Genomic DNA, 21,845 nt, shown 5'->3' on the forward strand with positions numbered 1-21,845 from the left:
CCCCCCTTACGCCCAAGTCAGATGCCTGCAATTCCCTCGCAAATGTGCTGGTAGGGTCCTTCACGGCCTCCGCTCTGGTGATGGTCAAAAGAACGTCTACTGCCTCCAGGATGGCCTCTGGACCCACAAAGGCCTCGGGAAAGATGTCTGGATCAGAGGAAGCAGCAGGTACATTAGGCCGTGGTTTCTTGGCCTTTTTTGGTTGTGGCTTGTCTGAAAGGCCCGATGCCACCTCCAAGTCACGCGCAAGACCCTTAAGGAGCAGAGTCTCAAGATATAACTTCAGGGAAGCTAAACGGCTACGAAAGGTTTTGGGTACGAAGGCCTTACATATAGCACAGGCAGTATGGTCGTGGTCTGGGCCTACGCAAGACAAGCAAAGGTTGTGAGAGTCCTTATGTGTGATCTGCCTTCCACACTGACACTTGCCTTTCCTGAATTGTAATCACAGCAAAATACAGTAGCCAAAATATTAAAGGAAAAAACCCAAAGGAGTACTTAAATGAACCAATGTTTGCAACTTGTCTGACGAGCGATGATCGGACAGGCGGCAGAAAAGTTCTGAGGTTGGTACGTGCAGATGTCCACCTTATACTCTACGTCTCATTATGGCCGACATACGTTTGCTGATGTGTGGCATCACACATACCTCACAGTAGCATTAGACTTTTGTATACTGCCTGGATGTACGAGTCAGCCAAGGGTGGACTACCCCATGTTATGAACACTGCCGCATATGAACAGAAGGACATCATGATTTACAGTACCCTTTGTAGGACTGCAGAAACAAATCAGTTCTTTCCATAAGCTAAGCATCGATTTTGTAATGCTTGGAAAAGTTTAGACGGAAGACCACAAGGCATTCTGAAACACAAAGTAGGTGCATTTCTGAAAAAAAAAAAAAAAAATGCAGTCATAGCTGCTCATCTTTTGTAGTAGGTCCTAATCTTCACGTGTCAATTATCTTGGGTTGATTACTTCCTTTCAATAAGCTAAATTAGTCTGTACTTTTTATGTAAAACTTGACAGCTCTACAAATCATAATTTTCTGTGGAAGAAAACAAGAAACTGGACGGACTGGTTCTAAATAAATTCAAAAATCGAACGCATGGTTGGACGAGCAATTTTTTTTTAAAGACACCGTATCATTTTGGAACGCTACAAATGGCTTTTTACACAGTAAAACCTCCAACTCAGAAATGTTTCCAGCTGAGGTAACTAACTACACCATACAAAAGTTCTTCCAAGTTAAGTACCTGAATTCATCTAAAATATACTCAAAGGTTTATTTTACAATTAAAAAAAATCTGGTGGCACTAGATGTTTTTTTTTTTGGGGGGGGGGGGGTCTCAAAAGTAGAATACTCTTTAAAAACGACTTTATGGCTCCATATGCGACTAAACTAGGTTTTACATATAAACAGGCAAAAATCACATTACCTTTTCCACAAGCTAACATACCTAAATGTAAACTGCTGTGTCTCATTGGATAGCAAGCCAGATTGCCGACAGACTTCAATCTACTGGTGAAGGGAGCACACTCATCGAAAAGGGTAGTTACTACTGGTATCCTCTATGGATCGGTTTTTGTGCCACTTTTGTTTGGTATTTACTTCTCTGATGTCAAAGCCATCATCAAGGTCCTGTGGTTGAATAAGTTTGCAAAGGACTACAAACTTGGAGCTCTGAAACCCTCCAGCTGACTTTACAATTTCCAGGACAGTCTAATGCTTGCAAGCAAGTGGTATCTGGACAACGGCCTTAAGCTAAATGACAAAAAAAAAAAGTTGTGTTGTGCTTACGGCAAACATGGGCACCCATGTCTCTACCACAGAGAATACCCTCTTGAAAAACTGGGAGTTATTACGGATCTGGGAAAAAGAAGTTATGTACTCACCATAACGTTCCATCTGAGTAGGTAACTTCATTTGTCAGCAACCTGTGGGTATCAGATCTGAATCGGATCTGAGCCGGCAGCTTTATTCAGCTAAGATCCGAGCTCCAAGCTCCTCCCCCTTACCCATAACCCCCTGCCATCCCTCTCTGTCCTCAGATCGAGTTTGCTATAGTATCATAGAATACTACAAAACGAAGGATCAGCTAAACATCCTAACCTGATGTCATCTGGAAAAGGAAGCACAAAGATCCTAAAAGGACGAACTACAGGTTAGGGGGACGGAGGGGAGATTGGTTGCTGACAAATGAAGTTACCTACTCAGATGGAACGTTATGGTGAGTACATAACTTCTTTATCTGAAGTAGTTAACTTCATTTGTTCATCAACCTGTGGGACAGAGTCCCCAGCTACCAAAAACTTGGGAGGTCCTCATGGAAGAATATTCTGGAGCACTGCAGAGCCAAAGGACACCCTCCCTCTGGAAATTATATCCAACTTGTAATGGGTATTAAAAGTATGGGATGAAGCCCAAGTGGCTGCTGAACAAATGTCATCCAAGGACACACTGGACCAAAAAGCAGCAGAAGTAGAAATCGATAGAATAGAATGGGCGTGAACTCAGACAGGTTCAGGTCGGCCAGAACTCTTATATGCGAGAAGTATACATTGAGAAATCAATCTGGACAATGTAGCTTTTGACACAGGTTTACTCAAAAAGGGTTTAGCAAAGGATACAAGGAGTTGCTCAGATTTCCTATGTTCAGCAGTCCAGTGTAAGTAGAACCTCAATTGTCTGTGCACGTCCAAAGAATGTAATTTGTATTCACCTTTGTTATGATAATGTGGGAAAAAAACGGTAAATTGATAGATTGATTAATGTTGGACTCAGAGGCAACTTTAGGCAAAAAGGAGGGACTGGTCCTGAGGGAAACTCTGTCTTTATGAAAGACCAGGTATGGAGGTTTGGCACAAAGGGCTTGACGCTCCGAAACCCTTCTAGCCGAAGTGATAGCAATGAGAAAGGTCGTTTTCCAAGCTAAATATTATAGATCCACCGAATCTGCAGGTTCAAAGGGAGGGCCAGTAAGAGCCCGAAGAACAAGGGGTAAATCCCACGGAGGGACTGCATCCTTAACAGGAGGCCTTAACAAGAAAGTACCTTTTAAGAAAGTCTTGCAGATCTTACAAGAAGCTAAAGGACAGAGATCACTTCCTACATGAAAGTGGGAAATCGTTGCTAATTGGACTTTGACCGTAGAGGAGCTGGCACCTTGGTCAAATAAATATGACAAAAAATCTAATACAGCTGGTATCGGGGCTGTAAAGGGACCCATATTTCTATGTTCCGCCCAGATCGAAAAACGTTTCCATTTGCTCTTACAGACCTTCCTAGTAGAAGGTTTATGAGCGGCTACTAAAACAGCCTTAACAGAGGAGGAGATGCCGGGAGTCCTAGCTATTACTGGAACTGGATCAACCAAGCTGTGAGGTTGAGATTGTCCAGGTTTGGGGTTGTCAACCCTAGGGGGCGAGATATCAGATACGGAGTGGGATCCAAAATCCATGGAGGATTCACTAGATGAGACCATAGGCAAGGGAACCACATTTGACGAGGCCAGAATGGGGCTATGAGGATCACTCTGCTCCCCAACCGATGAGCTTTCTGCAAGAATTTTACCATCAGAGGAAGAGGCGGATAAGCATAAAGTAGACCGGATGGTCAAACATGCACTAGAGCATCTCTGGGGGATCCCCCTGGTGGGGAATGTAGAGCGAAGTACTCGCTGCACTTTGCGTTCGAAGGCGACGCGAAGAGATCACAGCAAGGTTGACCCCACTTGAGGAAGATTTGCTTCGCTACTCTCGGGTTCAGAGACCACTCGTATGGTGAGAGGATGGTTCGACTCAGCCTGCCAAAATGTTCGACCGACCCGGGATGTGCATTGCTATGAGAAAGCGGTTGGTGGCGATCGCCCATTCCCAAACTCTCATGGCCTCTCGACAAAGCGGATAGGATCTGGTTCCCCCTGTTTGTTGATATACCAGACTACTGACATGTTGTCTGTTTAAATTGCAATTGTCCCTAAGGGAAGAAGGGCCTGGAGTGCTTGCAACGCAAAAAGCACCGCCCTCATCTCTAGGACATTGATGTGCAACAAGGTCTCCGAGTGGGTCCACATGCCTTGGACTGTTCTGCCCATGCAGTGCCCCTCCACCTGAGGCGAGAAGCATCCGTGGTCACCGTGGCTTGGGGTGGGGACATTGAGAAGGGGCGCCCTTCCCGGAGATCCGAGGACTGGATCCACCAGAGTAGGGATTTCCTGCAAACCTTGCTGAGGGGGGATAGATGCACTTAGCGGATGTTGCAGGATGGACCATTGAACCTGCAAGGTCCATTGTAGGACCCTCATGGTTAGACGAGCTAGAGGTGACAGATTGATGGCCGCAGCCATGGAACCTAGCGCCCTCAGGACCAATTCCGCTGGAGGAGTCGGGGATTGTAGGAGGGCCAGCACGTGGAGTGTCAAAGTTCGAAGCCTGTCCGGAGTTAGGAAGACCCTCAACAGGTTTGCGTCTAACCTGACCCCTATGAAATCCAAGATTTGAGTTGGTTGAAGGGAGGATTTCTTGAGATTGATTGAGATTATCAGATGAGAGGCCAAGTGAAGGAAGTAATTCCTGGCTGAACTTGGTAGATGCCTGGTGGGGGCAGTCAGGAGCCAGTCATCTAGGTACAGAAAGACATGTATTCCCTGAAGCCTCAGGTGGGCCGCTACAACTGCCATAACTTTGGTGAACACCCTGGGGGCTGTGGTGAGACCAAAGGGGAGGACCCTGAACTGATAGTGGCTGGCTCCCAATCGGAAGCGGAGAAACCTTCTGGATCGTCTGTCCATTAAAATGTGGTAGTACGCATCCTTGAGGTCTATAGAGCACATCCAGTTGTTCTCTTGCAAGAGTGGGAGAAAGGTTTGAATGGTGACCATCCGGAACTTTTCTTTGGCAACTGACAGGTTTAGAGTGGACAGGTCGAGGATTGGTCTTAAGTCCCCCGTCTTTTTGGCACCAGAAAGAACCTGGAGTAAAAGCCTGATCCGGATTGATCTTGGGGGACGGGCTGGATTGCTCTTTTTTCTAGCAGCTGCTGCCTCCCTTTGATTGGGTGGGACATCGGGGAGGCTCCGGGGTCTGAGAGGGAGATTCAGAAAGGGGATAGTGTAACCTCTGGATATGATTCGAAGCACCCAGCGATCCATTGTAATGGACCCCCAAACTGTTAGGTGCCTCGAGAAACACCCCCCCCCCCGATTGCCTCCAGAGTGGAGCGGTCGGGTAACCCCTAAGGGCTGCTGTGCGGGCCGATCCGAAAAGGGTTCTCTCGACCCGAAATTCTTCGGTCCCCCTCTGCCTCTGGGCCGGTGTCCACCCTGTCCTCTTCTGCCTCTGAAGGACGAGGGGTCTGGAGCGAAACGGGACTGTTGAGATTTCTGGAACCACATCTTCTTTTGCCCCCTTTGGTTCCTGGAGAAGGACCTCTGGGAAGCTGAGAAGCAGATCCCAACGGCAGACAACGTCTTCCCGTCTTTCTCACTCTAGACCAGCATGTCGCAGATGGTCTTGCCAAACAGCAAAGAGCCGTCAAAAGGGGCATTTGTGAAGGATGCCTTGAAGGGTTTCGCAAAGTCGCAGAGACGGAGCCAAGCATGCCGTCGTAAGACAATGCCCACTCCACTAGCTCTAGCGGCTCCTTCCGTAGAATGGGAAAGAAGCCGCATAGAAGTGTTCGAAATTGACTTGGAGTGGCCATTCGAGCTGAGAATGTTTTCTTATCCTCAGCCGACATGGACTCTGGGGGCGACCCGGCATATTCCTTGAGATCCTGCTGGAGTCGTATCACGTGCCATATAGTTCAGCGACCTTACGGAGAAGGTAGCTGAAGCGAACATCCACTTCCCTAGGCGGTCCATCGTCAGAGACTCCTTGTCGGGAGGGTGGACCGAGGAACTCTCTTGGGCTATTTCCTTCTTGGTGGCAGCTGCCACCAACATGGCATCTACCGGAGCACCCTTGCTCCAAACCGTCCTGTGGGTGGACTGAGGATTTTGCCTGGTCTCTTTGGTATGGACTCCACAGTGTCCGGTTCCTTCCATGCCCTGGTAGTGATCAGATCTACCAGGGGAGCGGCGGGAGGGGACACCCAAGAGGTAGATGGGCCTGCGTCAAATGCCTCCAGAAACACAGACTCATCGGAAGGGGGGGTTTTGGGCTGACCACCCCCCTCTAATGCAAAGCATTTCCATAATGTCTCCGAAGGAGACGTCCTCGGGGGTGACCTTGGGGAACCTTCCCCTTCCTCTAAGTCTATGTCCTCTGTCAGGGACTCGGGTGAGTCCAAGTGCCTCCTCTTGCACTTACGTTTGTGAGGAACCTCCTCGGGGGGGCTGTCCGAAGATGCCTCACCAACCACATCCTGCTCCTCTAATGAACCATTTGGGACGTAGGCGCAGGCTGTCCCTGGGGCCGGATGATGGAAGGTAGGCCCGTCTGAGAGGGAGTGGAGGGTGGAACCGTAGCAGGAGCCTGGGGTCTCGAATCCCTCAACAAGACCCTCTCCACAACATCGAACGCCGAAGGGGAACTGTTCTCTCTAGGACCAGAGAGCAGTACCCTCGGATCAGAGGCGTGGACCGGAGCCGATGCAATCGGATCCGAAGGGCCAGTATGCTCCGACCGAGACAGAGCCAAAGACACACTGACACCTCCGGATCTGAAGCTCAGCTCACGGCTCCGAGAGCTCGGATCCAAAAAGGGACCCGACAAACTCGAGGGTGCAGTCGGAGCCGAAGTAGGGTGTACTATCAGCACCGAGCCTCCCCCGGCTCCGATGCTACCTGGATCCAACGGCTCCGAACCCCGAAAGTGGGTCGGAGAAGGAGCAATCGGGGCGGAAAATGGGGTTGAGCTCCCCCCGGAGGGGGGAGGCAGGAGCACTCCCATCTGCAGTTGGGCCAGGAGAAACCTACGCATCATCCGGTCCATATCTGCATCGGACAAACTTCGAGAAGATCTAGACGAGGCCACCGAGGCTGGCCTGGAGTGCCGCCTCGATGACCTCAAAGGCGACCGGGTCTCCTCCTCCGGCTCCAGGGAAAAACGACGTGAATGAAGCCAGGAAGGAGAAGGCCCGGACGTCCTAGGAGAGGCTATCTGTTTAATCGGCGGAGCCGAGGAGGAAGATTCGGCCCGCCGCTTGTGGTGTTTCTCTCTCCTTTTCTCCCTCCTAGATTCCCTCTCCTCCTGAGCCAAGGTGGGAGGGTGAGTCCCGGCCAGGGGAGCAGGGATGGAAGGTGGGACCGCCGAGGTCGCAGCCGGTGCCGTTGAGGGAGAAGAGGACGAAGCTGAGTCCGGGGGCAGAAGTCCCGCCAGAATCAGCTACGACCTCCTGTCCCTCAAAGCCCTGGGGTTGAAGGCTGCACAAATTGTGCAGCCCGAGGAGAGATGGTCAACCTCAAGGCAGATAACACACAGAGTGTGGCCATCCGCTGGGGATAGCTTATGGCCACACTCGGTGCATTTGGAAAAAATTGCTTTCGGGGCCTCAGACATGGTAACAAAAGATAGGCCCAACCCGCACACACACCTTCACACATACGGGGGGAGGGGGGAAGACTAAACTAACTAAAAAATAGAAAAAATTACTAACAAGTTTAGCAATTTAAGAGAAAAGGGGAAACAACACTCACTAGTCTATCGATTAAACTAAAAACTAGGTCAAAAAGTAAATTCTGATATAAACACACGAAGCCCTACGCTTGGAAACTCGTTCTAGATGCTTGAATAAGCCGCGGCAAATGAGATCTGGGGACATAGAGGGATGGCAGGGTATTATGGGTAAGGGGGAGGAGCTTGGCGCTCGGATCTTAGCTGAATAAAGCTGCCGGCTCGGATCTGATTCCCACAGGTTGATGAACAAATGAAGTTAACTACTTCAGATCTTTTGTTTACAATGGACAATCCTTTAATCAGCATGTGTTCACTGTTGTTAGGAAATCCTTTTATCTAGCTTGACTGATTACTTTCTAAGTCAAGGAGAAGTTGTAATCATTCTCTACTCCTCTCTCATTATACCCACAATAAACTATAATGCCTCTTTCGGTACTTACTTGTCTAAACATATGTCTCACCTTGAAAGACTATGGCATTTCTTCACTAAAAGAACCAAATGTACGTCTTCCTTCTGCTACACAGCTTTAAAGCACTGTATTTTCTCAATTTATTTACAGTTTCTTGGGGGGGGGGGGTCCCCTGCCTTATGTCCAGATTCTCAGAGGATCCAGTCCTGTGTAACCTGCAACATCTGCAAAAACCACCACCACTCTAAACACCTGCTCAAAAAGCTAAACTTCCACTGTAGCATAAACAGTACCTTCTGGCAAAATAAATCTCTCTTTCAAAGAATCCCTCTTTTACAGAACAGGCTTCCATCAGATGTGAAGAAAACTACTGACACCAAGTACAACCTGGATGAAAGTTCTGGAAATCCATAAATTCAACCCTTCACTGAAATGGGATAAAATTAAGTGGCAGTTATTCATATTGCGGAGTACTGACAAATTAGGATGTTGAGGCAAGGCTACAAATATTCTACCTGATCAACAGGCTAGTATGAACCTAATTCTGTTTTTAATACACAGCTGTCTTATTCATTCATAAACAATGCAACCCACTACAGAACTTGAGGGACAGAGGCAGCACCAAGGCTAAAGATACTTCTGTTTGACACCAAAATGAAAACTTGTCTGCTCTGTCAGGCTAGACTTTCTTGCATTCAGACTTGTGATACTTCATTAGAAAACAGACTATTGCTAAAACTTAAGCAGACATATCCCCTACCCCACAGAATAATAGCATTGAGGTCAAGGTGCAGTTTTCTATTAAAATGTTAGGAACGTGTAATAGAGAGGCAGCACTCAATGGGAAAAGGCTCCCTTTTCCTTTTTACAGATGGTACATCTTGATACAGAAGTTCTCTCATCAACTGGCTGTTATAAATTCCAAGAAATTATGCACCATCTTGAAACGATCCTGCATAGAGGAGCTGCAACCTAGTCAGCTGAGATTGGGGAAATCTGACCAATGACCATTTGGCCTTTTGTGTCTCAAGTCTGCATTAGGGAGGGCATTCTAGCCTCTCGATGTAGGAGTGCAGACAAATGCCCAAGACCTTGACGTGGTACCCGCTAACTTTCTTCTGAACCAGTATCATAGGGATATTGCCTTCCCCTTCACACACAATTTCGCAACAGCTAAAACGCAAAGACCGCTGAGATGCTCCAGAAATGACTGAAGACCTAAATGTTTTGGCTCACTAGGACATGCTAGCTTCCTGAAGAGTGGCCTCAGCCAAACAAGATGCTGGCTAATGTGGGGGAGGGGGCTGCAAAAGCATCTCACTGACACTGGTATCATCGAGCCAGAGAGGGCTCTCACAGTCCGAGGTGCTATCATCAGTACACTTCCCCTTTGGGTACTTCTTATCTGACTTCTCTTTCTTATCTGACTTCCCCATGAAAAAGAAACTGCTGTTGTCCACTGCAGGCTTATACTGACCACTGGATTCTTTTGGGCAAGGTACTTTTCTAAGGATTCTGTACTATGCTTGATGGCCTACAGGGTAAACTAAGCACAATGCACACACCAAAGTATGCAGTGCTTTGGACCAAGACAAAAAAGACAAACTGTGGGAAAAAACAGATGGTGAAAGCCCCTGTGTGTTATGTGCTTCCTGCACTTGATACACCCACCTTCAAAATTAACTTGTGTCGAATGCTCTGCAACACAGCAGAAACATTTTCCACTGGTCCTTATACAGTCACAAATTATGACCTAATACTCCATGTTCCCATGAAATCTCTAAATTATTTTCCTTCATACTAACATCCACATACTTGCAATTAATTTTGCCTAATCTATCCCTTCATAAGAAAGGGTGTAACTATATTTTCTCCTAACAGGACAATTTTGGCTTAAACTTCTTTATTGTATTAGTACATACATTAGTACCCAAAGCATGCATAAGATTACCATTCCAATCTACCCCCAAAAAGTTTGCTGACAGAATTATCTTCACTTGTCAAACTGCACTGATTCAATTATGGACACTGACTGGGTTGTGTCCATTTCTGCTATCATCTATCTGCAAAGACAAGCTTAACCTCTACTACTATTAAAGTTTTGTGCAAGACATCACAAATCTACCTCACTTGTATGGCCTCCACCTCCCTGGAATTCGGCAAGGCCCACAGTTATCTGGATGCACTTCTCTCAGTGTCACACAGTCATGCTAGGATGAGGACTTGCATAAAAAAGCCAGTACCACACCACCATGCACAATGACTTGGTCAGAGAAGCACTAATTACCTATCCAAGTAGTACCTGAAAACATGTTCCTGTCCCGGCATCCTTTGTTCGTTTCCATCCTGTAAATGAAGTTAGTGACCCTTACCTCTTCCATAACGTGTTAGACATGCTCATCAGACACCTTAAAAAAACATGCAGTGGTGAACAGCCATCTAAACTTCCTAAGCAGTAAAGAACCTCATGATACCATGACCTTACCATTACCAGTCTAGCATAAAACTCAAAAGCCAAATTTTCAGAGCCCTATCTACTCCATCAGTTACAAACTTCATTTTGCAATTATTCTGAATTTTCTAATTGTTCTGGAATGTCTTACTTGTGTAAATCCATTTACCAAAAAAAAAAAAAAAAAATGGATTACTATAATTTTACTTATCAATATTATAATTAATCTGCCATTACTTTCCTTTGGATTACCGGTTGTTAAGCTGCAGCTCTTTCGCTGATTTTTTTTTTTTACTGAATCATATCGGTTTCTCCCCAAACGGTTCTCATTTTTGTTTCCCATGGTGCTCTTGCTTTAAACAGTATCCACAATGTATTACACATGCATTTTGCCCCCTGTTTTTAAATGTTGACTTATTGTTTATTTGTCTATTGTCAAGTGCCCAAGTTGTTTACAGCTGAAATAAGGTCCTCAAGATCAGTCACCCCATTACAAAATAAATTTACAGACTTCCAACTACATCTCTTCAAGATGGCATCCACAATTTTACCCCTACCCACCAAGTGTGCTTAGCCCAAACACTACACTGCAGACTACTTATCATGGAGTACACAATGAACAGCATTACTGAAATAAGGAACTGTCTGGGCTAGACTACCTGAACATCAAACTATAGTCACACACAATCCTCAAAATATTAAGTGGTGCCACACTGCAGTTACAGTGCTTCCCACTAGTTCTGCACTGGTTTCTCCTAAAAATGAAAAAGGGTGCATCCACTCCTCTGACACTCACAGAACACAATCAGCATTAACCTAGTGTACAACAACTTATATGCCTATTCAGCTAAAGAGCACGTCAATACTTGAGAGAAATGGGGACAAAGTGAAAAACAGAATAAAATGACTTATTAGTATTTAAAAAACATGGGCTAATGTTAGAAGCCTCTGTAAAACAATGACACCTACTTAAACCACCAATACGTGAAAACAGTGAAGCCATCCTGACCAGTTTGTGTCTCGCTGGGCTGCTGCTGTGCACCTGCTGTTGGTGGCAGAGAAGATTTAAAACTTGCTTGTCCAGTACCTTGTGCTGAACTCGTAGTGGTCGCAGTCCCAGTAGGTAGTGGCTGGCCCCTCTTTAACAGCTGCTTCTGCTCCTGTTGGCGGAAGCGTGGAGGCACCTCGCGGGGCAGGTAGCGGGTGGCTGCAGTGGACTGCGGTACATTAGTGGATGTTCGCTTGCCATTGCTGCTGTTGCCTCCAGTGCTGCTGTTGGTAATGGTGGTGGAAGTACTGGTGCTACAAGTGGCAGGCTGAGGCAGGCTTGAAATGGTCTTGGTAGGTTCTGGCACTGCATGATGAAGGAAAAAAAACATCAATTAATACAAAATATTTGACAGCTGCAATTTTCAAGCTTAGTTAACAAAGAAAGATCAGCAGAACAACAAAAAAGGCTTGCTTACTTTACATTTTAACACAGCTGAAACACTACATGATGCGTTCTCTCCTTCCCAGTTTACACTCAAGATGCATAAGGCGTAAGTGAGGTACTCACCATGATAGATATCTGCCGTGATTGTCATAGGTTCATATGCATGTATACGGTTAACTGCCCTTGTGGGCCATTTTTAAGCCAAGCCTATTTCCTTTTCAAAGGTGAGAATCTAACCATATACCTTCTGACCATGTGCTAAAAAGACCTTAACCATTATACCGACCCCCAAGACCATCTTGGGCAAAAGGACTTCTTACTCATTACCATCTGTTATTATGCCTATTTTTACAAAGCACAGAATGAACAGAAGTGGAAAAGATGAGGAAGGGCTTTATAGAAGTCATCCCAAGGACAAGGAGGACAAGGGAAATATGACCAAATGTTACAGGGGATGCAGCTCTTCTCACTTGAAACCTCAAGAGACCAGGGGACTTATGGACTTCATATTAATGCACACCATCACGCTATTGATATGTGAAGAGGTCATTCTGAAAAGGAAAGATAAATGGGGGGGGGGGGGGGCAGACTGTAGAAACTAACTATTCCCTAGATGTCTGAAATATTTTTTCCTCCCAGAAAAGCTTGCAGACCTACTGAATGTAGTAACACAATGGGTGGTGGACAGAGAATCCACAAAGACACTCAAAGGGGCACAAGACAAAGGGAGCAGATAGGTAGGGATCCTTACTTACTGTTTCCTTCTGCCATCAAGCAAATGCAATAGAACATATTGAGCAGTTTGTGGCCCAAAGTTTGATTCCCTCAGCCTCCATTACAATGTGCGACTAAGCAAGTCACAACCAGATGGAGCTCCTGGGCTAAATCCAAAAAATAAAAAAATTCTACTGAGATCAGTGCTCTACTATGGTAAACAAATACAAATAATGACTCCCTATACAAAGGTAATACTCCTGCACTCCTAATCCTTCAGTATCATGAAAAACTGACTGAAATCTTAATGTTTTCAGAATTAATTTCATGATCACAGCCCTAGTTCTCTCATATAATGCAGTGTCAAAACTACAACTATGACTGGAAAACTGTTATCAGCTGTGTGCTATAAAGAGGTATTGTAATCAAGAATAGGCATTGAAAGGAGCACAGGCCTACCAAACAAAGTAATGGTATAGCTGTGTGTGTGTGTGTGTGTGTGTGTGTGTGTGTGTGTGTGTGTGTGTGTGTGTGTGTAAGCAGACACTGCTTTGCACCAAGTACTGTGTCCCTGCTGTGGCAGACTGCCCATAACCATTTAGGAGGAAGGGTGCAGAAGAAATTATCTACAATATCTACCAGCAATGATGACAGTACTTAAGAAGGCTGGCTGGCTCTCGCATCCTCCCACTTGTTCATAAAATGAGGGGCCTGTGCAAATTTTCTCTAGATAAAGTATCCCCACAAAGGGGTGATACAAGACACTTCATCTGGTAAGATGGGAAAACAGAAGGACTGACACGGGAAGTGAGTGGCTAATGTTCAGCAGGTTAGAAGACAAAGATAATAATGACATTTAAAAAGGTCTGATTCTTTAGATATTAAGCTACAAACATACTAACAAAGTCAATTAATATGCTATGCAAATGCTTGCATTATCCTATTCATGGTCATAGGAGAACTGCAACTATCCTGGTATGCAACAGGCAAGAGACAGTCAATCCTAGATGAATGCGCACATACATTGTGCACACCTGTGGTTAGTCAGAGGATTTCTAGTTCATCTTTGGTAAAATCCTACATGGACACAGGGAGAACATGAAAACTCGGACTCGGAAGACACCCCAGCTTCAAACTTCAAACAAAAGCAATGAGACAGCAATGCTAAGAGCTCCCGATGGAAATATGTACAATGAAAAACTAGTGGAAGTCATGCTTCCAGCTCACTTTATTGGTGTAACAAGTTGCTTGATGTGCAGCATTATGAATACAAAACGGGTCTATGTTAGAACAATGAAAAATTCAACTGTCGAACGCTCACATGAGTGAATAATCAGGAAGTCGAAATCGCTACTGTGGGGGGCTGCACCCCCCAAACCCCACGCTAAATATATATTCATGCTCAGAGATCGCACTACAGTGAGGAATGGGCAAATATTCCGATATTCACTGTACTGCGATCCCAAAAAATCTAAATCAACTTTCTGATTATCTGCTCATGAACGGTCGGCAGTTAGATTTTTCATCGTTCTAAAGTAGACCCTACAAAACATATGTAAATATGTTACATTTCTTCTACTAGATTGAGACGGATTTCTTTTGTATTTATTTTTTACACTGTACTTCTTTATTTACACTTACATATGTTTTGTCTGAGATCTTAAACAATACATAATTGTTTAGTAATCATTCCAATAGCTTGAAAACTGCAGCATTAACAGTCTGAAAGCACAAAACATCCAAATCCGAAATGGAGAAAACACAAAGGCATCAACTACTAAAGATATGTTATATACCATCTTTTCTAATGGAAACCATTTTTTTGGAAGTTGACAGCCTTGATAACTACTGCCCTACACAGTCTTTACACCTACTGCCCTAACCTGAACCCTCCCTGTTTCGGTAAGGTGCTAGAAAAAAAGACTACACACAGCTTCAAACAACTGATATTCAGTGAACTCCTGGACCCATATTAATATATGTTTTACACCAGCCACAGTGGAGACCGTCCTCATTAAGGCAGTTGATGTCCTGCTGACAGGAGACCAACAGTCTCATTCTCATCTGGTCCTGCTTGATTTCTCTACAGCATTTGACACTGTGGATCACAGTACACTGATTCAAGTATTTGGATTTTTACCACAATCTCTCCTCCATTATGCTAAACTAATTTGATTCCTAAATTTATGTGTGTCAAGATGGGGGTTTCTGGTCTTGACATTCACACCACCAGGCTAATTGCCCAACACAATGCGTCTGAAATTCTCCAGATGTAACTAACACTAGGTAAGACTGCAATCCAAATTGTAGCTTGCTACAGATCCCCCACCATACCCCAAGATTCTCACTACACCATTCTAAACATACTGGAAAATATTAAGATAGGACCAAATACCCTAATACTGGGTGATTTTAACTACCCTGCCATTAACTGGGAAAACTATTCATGTACCAACACCTTTGCCCAACGGTTCTTGGAATTCATAAATTCCAACGCCCTGGATCAACTAATCCATAGTCCCACCAGGGGCTCCAATATTCTAGACCTGGTCATTACCAACATGGGAAATCGATGCTCCACACCTATGGTCACCCCCCCTCGTTTGTCAGGTCTGACCATAAGCTAATCACCCTTAACATCCACATCCCACCCCCAACCCCCAGTAAGGAAACCTCCATAAAAAACTTCTCCAAAGCCAACTTCATGCTACTCAAGTCAGAAGAGACAAACTTCATGACACCCATGCAGACGGGAACTGAAAGTTCAACTGCTGAGTCCTACACTAAGGCACTGTATGAGCACATCCACTCATGCATGAATCGTGCCATCCCAAATGGAACAAAGATGTTCTCATCCAAAAAAAGGAAGCCAATCTGGTGGTCCCCTGCCATAAACAAACTTTACAACAAAAGGAAGAAACTGTTGCAGAAAAGAGGAAATCCCAGGATGCAAAAAACTACCTTACCAGCCTCAGTAAGAAACTGAGATCCCTCATAAAATCCTCCAAAGCTAGTTACAAAAATAAAATTGCCAAAGATTCCAAAGACAACCGCAAGGCATTCTATAACTATGTCAAGAATCTAAATGGCAATGCTCAGATCTGCTCTGAGCTAAAACAGAATGGCATTAAATATACTGATCCCAAGGATATTGCCACTATCCTGGCGATCGATTCAGTGCCAACGTCACCCCCCCTCTCACCCCCTAAATGGCCTATCTCAATACCAGAAGATTGCCAAATTCCAGTAATAACGGCCACACAGGTAAAAAAATGCACTCTCCAAAGCTAAGAATACAGCATCTATGGGACCAGATGACATCCCGGGCTGTGTACTACATGAACTACAATATGAACTGGCACCTCACTTGCCTCACCTCAGGTTTCATGCCCACTGAGTGGCGCAGAGCTACAGTTATCCCACTCCACAACGGGGGATCCACCTTGGATCCCGGAAACTACCATCCCATCAGTCTGACAAGCCTTATCTGCAAGGCCATGGAGCGTATTATCATGGAACTTATAAACAAAGACATTGGCAACCTTCAAACACTGGACCCCACCTAGTTTAAGTTCGTGAAGGGCCAATCTAGTCTCCTGAATCTGACTGACTTCTTCGAATCAGTCTCCAGAGCCATGGACAAGGGTAAGGTGGTCCACACAGCCTATCTAGACCTTGCCAAGGCCTTTGACACCATCCCCCACTCTGGAATCATAGATAAACTTACTAAGCTGGGCATTAATCCCTACGTCACCCAATGGGCTGCTAACTGGCTTACTGATAGAACCCACACTGTAAAAGTAGCCGACTCCAAATCCAGCTCTAGACAAGTGGAGTACCTCAGGGTTCAGTCCTGGGACCGCTCTTGTTTGGCATCTACTTCTCTGAAGTACAGGCCAACACTAAGGGACTCTGGCTAACAAAGTTCGCATAGGACTGCAAACTGGGAGCCATTATTGAATCCCCAAATGAAGTGGATACTCTACAAAAGGGCCTTACAGAAACAGATGCTTGGTGCCAGAGCCATGGGCTCAAGCTCAATGCCAAGAAATGTATAGTTATCCCCTTTGGGGAAAAACATGTATCAGTGAATTACTATAAAGGTGGCAGTACACTAAACACTGAAAGTGTGATAAGAGACTTAGGGACACAGGTGGACAGTGGTCTCACCTTCGATAACCACATCGCCACAACAGTCAGGAAATCCTTCTATGTGGCACACCTCATCACTAAGGGCTTTTCAACCAGAAAAAAGGAGGTCATTGTCCCACTGTACTCATCCCTCATTAGACCCATTATAGAATACAACCCCCCCCCCCCCGTTTGGTATGTACCTCTCAAGACATCTGCAACAACTGGAAAGGCCTCAGAATTACCTCACTAAAAGAATCACAGGCCTAAAGCAGATGCCCTACACTGACCGCCTTAAAAAACTCCAGCTATACTCTGTCGCATATCGTCTACTCAGAGGCAATCTCTGCTTAATATACAAGGTCATGTCAAACCCAGAGCTGTTGGACATGATATACTTAAAGAAATCCCAATCCCTCAGAGCCACATGCTCCAGGGATCTAAACCTTGTCATCACAATAAACAAAACATGCTGGAGGGATAGGTTCCTGACCCAGAGACTCCCCAGACTCTGGAATAGATTGCCCATACATGTCAAGCAGAGTGCCTCTTTGGCCCTCTTCAAAAGGAACCTTGACGATTGGATGGGAGAAAGGAAATTCACCCCAGGGATCACATCAGTCGCCCTGCTAGACAGGGGTCCAGGGAAGTAAATAGTGTGGGAAGAAATAGCCAAGGAATTGTTATGGCTAGGCTTGTATAGGCCCTAGGGCTGATAGCCTAGTACCAACCTATGAACTCTCTAGAGAGTGGGGTGCCAAAAGAGTTAACTCAAGAGTCTATCAGTCTTGACAGTGTTTGTATTGCCCCCTTGGGAATCTTATCTGAAAGGGTAGGGGGGACCAAGCACTTCAGTCTTATTAGAAACACAATGTATTTACACAGACTTGTATTACACTAAGACTGGATAACAGCACATACAATGTACACACAAAATGCAATTGCCTAAATTTAAAATTAACAATATTTCCTGTTTTCTTTTGCTCCAGCAACTACTTATATGGTGTGCGTTAATTTAGGGTATTACATTTAAGCATATTTGATCAAGTACACATTTACAGAAAAATGGTCAAAAGTCCATCTGAAGAATGTGTGCCGTTTCATGGGGCAAGGACATTCATGCACAGCATGGAAAGCATTGTTCCCAGTACTGCTGCCACTAGATCAGCTTGGGGGGGGGGGGGGGTCAATGCATCTTGAGAGTAAGAATAGCTTCGTCTTGCAGCAACCAACCTTCAGAGAAGGTGACTTCTGATTTAACTGGACAGCAGCCTCTGCAATCTAAACAGTCTCTAGCTAAATTACATACTACTTAAGAGTGCTCCACGCTGCCTGTAAGAATGTCATGAATGCAAAAATACAACACGGTTGACCAGTAAGAATCCAGGAAACAGTACAGGTACCACTCTGTGGTAATTTTTTAATGCATACGCAAACCTAGCACAGCACTGGTCAGGGAGCTGAATCTCAATCTCATCTTTCAACATGACAGAAGAAACTTCACATTCAGATGAATTTGTACATAAAAGTACGCAAGAGTCCAAGAGAAAGCCATACAAATTAAAAGTCCTGCCATCACCAAAATGAAACGTACAAACAGGAAGAAATACAAAATCCAGATTGTTCATTTATGTCAAAATCTGTTTACATTAAACTTCTATACTACATCCAACTATTCACTCTTCTGAAGGAAGTCACTATATCTCATCATTCTTCTGGTGGGGAGGGGCTGTTTACAGGAGTATCTTAAAAGCACTGGTTGATCAAGTGATTCTCATTTTTCACAGTGTTAAGCAGCAGCTGAGTGACTCACATCCAGGCCTATTAGAAGCTGCTCACTGCCCTGCCATCTAGGCTACACTGCCAGCCTGTACCACCTCACCAGTTTCCAAACCTGCCATGCAATAATAACATGCTGAAAGCCTCAATGAACCACGAATGTGAAAAAGTCCCATTATCAACAACAACAAAAAAGTCATATTAAAAGGATGCCATTATAACAGGTAATGGCTTTCCCCTACTCAAATTGCATATTCTGCCAGCTTTCATTTTTCGTATGCCCAAAGGCTAGCCAGAGCCTGAATTAAATTAATTTCTAGGGAGTAAACCTTCAGAAGACTTGTTCCACAGCTAATCATTATGAAGGACAGTACACATCTCTGGTCATGAAGGACATTCATTTGAAGCAAAGGTTAAAATTATCATATTCTGGTAGTCTGCAGTGCTGAAAATGTAGCTTGTAGCAAGCACTTTATGTTCTGCATAGGTACTAATGGGCTAAGTAACATGTAACCCATTAAATAAGCCTCATCTATCAAAGTACTAATGAATGCCACACTTCTGAAAACCAGAAAGCAACAGTAACAAAAAGCAGAAACTGCCATGGAACACTGCCTGTAAAAATAACTTTCAGCAAGATGTACAGCAATGTTAAGCAAGCAGTTCTATCATTAACTCTTCACCATCATAAAAAAAGTTTTATCTCAGCAGTGACTACAACATCTGGAAGTAATAACTAAATCATTTAAGGACAAGTCTGAACTATTGCAGGTACAAGAGATTTAGTGAGGTAATAAACGATAACCTTACTTAATCCATACACACTCAAAGAAATGGACAGCCCTTGCAGGAATATTTTTAAAAGAAATCATGTAAGAAAACGAGAAAAATGCAATTTTTTTAAGGCTTGCTGCAGTAAACCTTTTTATTAGAGGATTCATTTTATGCAGATGGAAATGAGAGGATCAAAAAAAACCCCTTTAAAAAGTCAATTGGATGCAAAATTTTCTGGCACTGGCAAACAAATAAGCATCACACACATTAATTCTTCGGTTCCTGGAATAAGAAGTTATGTACTCACCATAACGTTCCATCTGAGTAGGTAGCTTCATTTGTCTGCAACCTGTGGGTCTTGGATCCGATATCGGATCCGAGCCGGCAACTTGTTTCAAGCTAATGGATCCTAGCTCCTCCCCTCATCCATAATCCCCTGATAACCCTCCATGACCTCAGATCGAGTTTGCCCCTCAATATATACCCAAGAACGGGAATCCAACTAAAATAGATCCGAAGAAGGCCAGGGGGAAGGAGGGGGGGATGGTTGCAGACAAATGAAGCTACCTACTCAAATGGAACGTTATGGTGAGTACATAACTTCTTAATCTGAAGTAGGGAGTTCATTTGTCAGCAACCTGTGGGACAGAGTCCCCAGCTACCTGAACCTTGGGTGGCCATCATGGAAGGATATTGCGAAGCACCGCAGAGCCAAAGGATGCTCTCCCTCTAGAAATCACATCCAGTTTGTAGTGGTTAATAAAGGAATGAGATGAAGCCCAAGTGGCTGCCGAACAAATATCATCCATTGGAACTCTAGACTTGAAGGCCGCAGAAGTAGAGATGGAACGAGTGGAATGTGCGCGAACTCCTTCCGGTGCGGGTCTCCCAGAGGCTTGGTACGCCAATAGGATACATTGAGAAATCCAGCGTGATAGAGATACTTTTGAAATTGCTTTCCCCAAATTAAATTTGGCAAAGGAAACGAACAGCTGGTCGGATTGTCTATGACCAGCTGTTCTATGAGTATAAAAGCGAAGCTGCCTATGAACATCTAATGAGTGCAGCTTGTACTCTCCTTTATTCTGATATTTAGGGAAGAAAACCGGTAAATTTATGGATTGATTTATGTTGGTTTCTGATGCTATCTTGGGAAGAAAAGAGGGATTGATCCTGAGGTACACTCTGTCTGGGTGAAAGATCAAATAAGGAGGCTTCACAGAAAGAGCTTGAAGCTCCGAAACTCTTTTTGCTGAAGTGATGGCTACAAGGAATGCTGTTTTCCAGGACAAGAATTTGAGATCTACTGAAGCAGCGGGTTCAAAAGGTGGAGCAGTCAAAGCTTGAAGAACTAATGAAAGATCCCACGGTGGTACGGCTTCTTTTATAGGGGGTCTAAGCAAGAAGGTGCCCTTGAGAAAGGTTTTACACAACTTGGCCGACATCAAAGGCCCTGTATCATGTCCCACATGGTAATGTGAGATGGCTGCCAATTGCACTTTGACAGTTGAACAACTAGCGCCTTCCTGAAAAAGTTCGGTTAGGAAGTCTAATATGGACGGAAGAGGAGCCGTAAAGGGATCTAGATCATGATGCTCCGCCCAGATGGAGAAAAGTTTCCATTTACTGCGGTACACTTTCCTGGTGGAGGGCTTATGCGCTGCCACAAGGACGGCTTTGACTGGTGAAGAGATACCGGGAGTTCTAACTAGGAGTGGAACTGGAGCAACCAAGCTGTCAGTTTCAGATTGTCCAGGTTTGGGGTCGGTAAGTTTGACGGATGGGAGATTAGATCCGGACTGGGATCCAGAATCCAAGGAGGATTCACTAGGTGAGACCACAGGTAAGGGAACCAAATTTGCCGAGGCCAGAATGGGGCAATGAGGATCATCCTGCTCCCCAACCGCCAGGCTTTCTTTAAGAGTTGCAGCATCAGGGGTAGAGGAGGATAGGCATAAAGTAGACCGGGTGGCCAAGCATGCACCAGAGCGTCTCTTGGAGTTTCCCCTGGAGGGGGAATCAGAGCGAAGAAATTGCCGCATTTGGTGTTTGAGGGAGACGCAAAAAGATCGCAGCAGGGTTGCCCCCATATTGCGAATATCAGCTTCGCTACTAGTGGATTGAGAGACCACTCGTACGGGGTAAGAAGGGTGCGACTGAGTTTGTCCGCTAAGATGTTGGTCCGTCCCCGAATGTGTGTTGCAATCAGAAAGCGGTTGGTGGAGATCGCCCATTCCCACACTGTCATGGCTTCGCGGCATAGAGGGTAAGATCTGGTTCCCCCCTGTTTGTTGATGTACCAGACAACCGACATGTTGTCCGACTGAATTGCAATCGTTCCTATGGGGAGGAGATCCTGAAGTGCTTGCAACGCGAACAGCACCGCTCTCATCTCCAGAACGTCGATATGCAGGGAGGTCTCTTTGTCGTTCCACGTGCCTTGGATCATCCTGCCTGAATAATGCCCCCCCCACCAGAGGCGTGAGGCATCCGTGGTCACCGAGGCGAGAGGGGGAGAGACGGTCCGTAT

General features: G+C 45.1%; 1 protein-coding gene across 3 annotated transcripts in view; it reads right to left on the reverse strand.

Moving 5' to 3' along the window:
- Window positions 1-21,845, reverse strand: part of TNRC6C (trinucleotide repeat containing adaptor 6C) — an 897,274-nt gene that overhangs the window by 654,894 nt on the left and 220,535 nt on the right. For 2 of the 3 annotated variants that reach the window (XM_044084998.1, XM_044084999.1), the window contains exon 2: window positions 11,570-11,836. In XM_044084998.1, the coding sequence (XP_043940933.1) occupies window positions 11,570-11,836 (267 nt within the window). Of the gene's footprint in view, window positions 1-11,451; window positions 11,837-21,845 lie in introns of those variants that run through there. The other variant, XM_044085000.1, reaches the window with a different exon arrangement.

Source organism: Protopterus annectens, chromosome 10.part0, assembly GCF_019279795.1.
Source record: "Protopterus annectens isolate FY-2018-M chromosome 10.part0, PAN1.0, whole genome shotgun sequence".
Taxonomy (NCBI): domain Eukaryota; kingdom Metazoa; phylum Chordata; order Ceratodontiformes; family Protopteridae; genus Protopterus; species Protopterus annectens.